This window comes from Portunus trituberculatus, chromosome 20 (genome assembly GCF_017591435.1).
Source record: "Portunus trituberculatus isolate SZX2019 chromosome 20, ASM1759143v1, whole genome shotgun sequence".
Lineage (NCBI taxonomy): Eukaryota > Metazoa > Arthropoda > Malacostraca > Decapoda > Portunidae > Portunus > Portunus trituberculatus.
The window spans coordinates 5,545,001-5,547,503 of NC_059274.1; the positions used below are offsets into that span (position 1 = coordinate 5,545,001).

Genomic DNA, 2,503 nt, shown 5'->3' on the forward strand with positions numbered 1-2,503 from the left:
GAAATGGTCACTTCAATGGATTCACTCAGCAATGGGTATGTAATGGCGGAGCAGAGAGAGAGAGAGAGAGAGAGAGAGAGAGAGAGAGAGAGAGAGAGAGAGAGAGAGAGAGAGAGAGAGAGAGAGAGATAGGAAGGGGGCACGCGAGTTAAGTAGGGAAGGAGGCAAGGGCACTTAAAAAAAGATTACAAGGGAGGTTTGTAGGAATATTGAAGGGAGGGATCGAGTGTTAACTGGATGCAAGGAAGTGTAGGTGTAGAGTGAGGTGGAGAAGGTAGAGTGGAGGTAAGAGCAGTGAGGAGGAGGGAGACAGCTCTTTGCCTCCCTCCCTCCCAGCAGCGACCCCTGGCTGGGAAGGCACTGTTCTCACTGACAGAGGTGAGCAGGAAAATGGCGTTTGCTTTTCCTCTTATTTAAACCTGGTGTGAGATATGATGGCCTAGTAGTGATGGCATGAGGGAAGGTGCCCCCGCCCCAGCCCGGCTCCTGGCCAGCGGGGGGGGCGGGTGAGGCTGGGATGAGGCCGGCTGACAGAACAGAGATTCATACTAACTTGAGCAGGCATTGGTTCTCGGGTTGAGGTCCTGATCTGCTGTAGGTCGCTGATCAAGGGAATGATCATTGAGGTGTAAATATCATCCAGCAAGTTCGTAGGGTCTGAGCTAGCCTCTGCCATGGTCCACACCGGGGAAGGATGACATACACTTTCATTTTATATTTTTGACAAGCTAATTCCAATTACTGTTGCTCTTGGTCGAGTGACTGCAGGCCTTTAAATATATGTTTTCTTTTTGCTAATCTGTAAGGGTGTGAAGAGAACATAATTTGGTTAGTTGAGCGTCAGTGTCGACGCGTTACTGAGCACCAATGTTGAGATCTTAATGGGTTTGCTAAGCACTCTTTCTTAAAACATCAAGGCCTACACTCCTATTACCATTCAAAAAATTTGTCTCCAAATACTTGGTAGTTATATCCAATCAGACTAATCAGAAGGTGGCTGCAAGACCCTAGCGAATGTTGCGAAAATTTGCCAAAGAAATGTCACCAATTGTGTCACAACAACTGGTGACACAGCCTGTTGGCACCAAAGGAACAGTCTCGGGTGTCTCTCGCAGCGGGGCGCTTGAGGCTGGGCCGGGCCTGGGCCAAGCCTCAAATTGGGTCACTCGGTCGCTTACACACGGCTCGGTTTCAATCATATATCCTTAGATTTTCTCACCACGTCATTCAAACTCAAATGTTTCTGAGGATAGGTAACATGAGGGACAGATCTATGGACATTTTCACTCAATCAAATACCTGTCTTTACCTGGCACTGTACGAGGCCGCCTTCCCCAGGCCCGAGAAGAGGACTCTTCATTACTCGCGCCTTCACTCTGGCTTCATATAAAACACTGTATTCTTTTCTCTATCAAACACAACCCTCGGCCTCCACAAGTGTTCTGAAGGTGGACCGTCGAGGATGTGGACGCAGCGGGCCGCCACCCACCACCACTGCTCCTCTCTCACATCACCACCGCCTTGTCTGCACCGCGGCCGGCACCACACCGTCACTCTCACATCATGGTCGCTCCAACGGGTAACTTGGCACGCTGCAGCCGAGGGGCACCACCACCAACAGCAGCAGCAGCAGCAGGAACACAGGAGAAGCAGCAGGAGGAGCAGCGGCAGTAGCGGTGGTGGTGGTGGTGAAGCATCCAGCGCTCTCTCGCTCTCTCTCACTCTCTCGCTCTCCCCTCACCCCCGCCACGGTATTCTCATCTTGGAGGTGGCTGCAACTCTCACCACGAGTACGGCAAAACGCGGCCCGCTACACGTCTAATGTTGGGTCACTCCAATGCTTGAGGAAGCCACTCACCTCTGCAGACATTAGGGCATGACTAGGCGGGGCAGGTTAGACAGCAATGAAGGAATATCCAAGGCGAGGCTCAGCACCACATGGCCCCCCACTGCCCCCGTGCGCCATAACTGGTTGCCGATCAATAAGATCTCTGGCCGCGGTGAGACTGGCTCTGCCTGCCTACACCCGACCAGCCGTCCTGCCCGTTCCCTCCCGCACGCACGCACGCCTCCTCCTCCTCCTCCTCCTCCTCCTCCTCCTCCTCCTCCTCCTCCTCCTCCTCCTCCTCCTCCTCCTCTCCTCCTCCTCTCTCTCTCTCTCTCTCTCTCTCTCTCTCTCTCTCTCTCTCTCTCTCTCTCTCTCTCCTCCACCTCCTCCTCTCTCTCTCTTCCTCCACCTCCACTGTTTCCTCTTCCACCTCCTCCTACTCTCTTCCTCGTCATCGCCCTCTTCTACCTTTATCTCCTCGTCCTCATCGTCCTCTTTCTTACAGTTCCTCCTTATATTCAACCTTTCTCTCTCTCTCTCTCTCTCTCTCTCTCTCTCTCTCTCTCTCTCTCTCTCTCTCTCTCTCTCTCTCTCTCTCTCTCTCTCTCTCTCTCTCTCTCTCTCTCTCTCTCTCTCTCTCTCCTCTCCTGTTTCTAGTCATCGACCTCCTCTGCT

General features: G+C 52.8%; 1 protein-coding gene across 7 annotated transcripts in view; it reads right to left on the minus strand.

The window, feature by feature from the left end:
• The window catches only part of LOC123506743, a 36,304-nt gene extending 34,275 nt beyond the window's left edge, over positions 1-2,029 (minus strand). Inside the window, exons 1-2 of one of the 7 annotated variants that reach the window (XM_045259030.1) lie at positions 1,859-2,029; positions 554-799 (exon numbers count right to left, since the gene is read on the minus strand). In XM_045259030.1, coding sequence (XP_045114965.1) covers positions 554-676 — 123 coding nt within the window. In that variant the 5' untranslated portion in view covers positions 677-799; positions 1,859-2,029. Of the gene's footprint in view, positions 1-553; positions 800-1,309; positions 1,827-1,858 lie in introns of those variants that run through there. The other 6 variants (XM_045259025.1, XM_045259028.1, XM_045259031.1 and 3 more) reach the window with 6 other exon arrangements.
• Between the last annotated feature and the right edge of the window lie 474 nt (positions 2,030-2,503).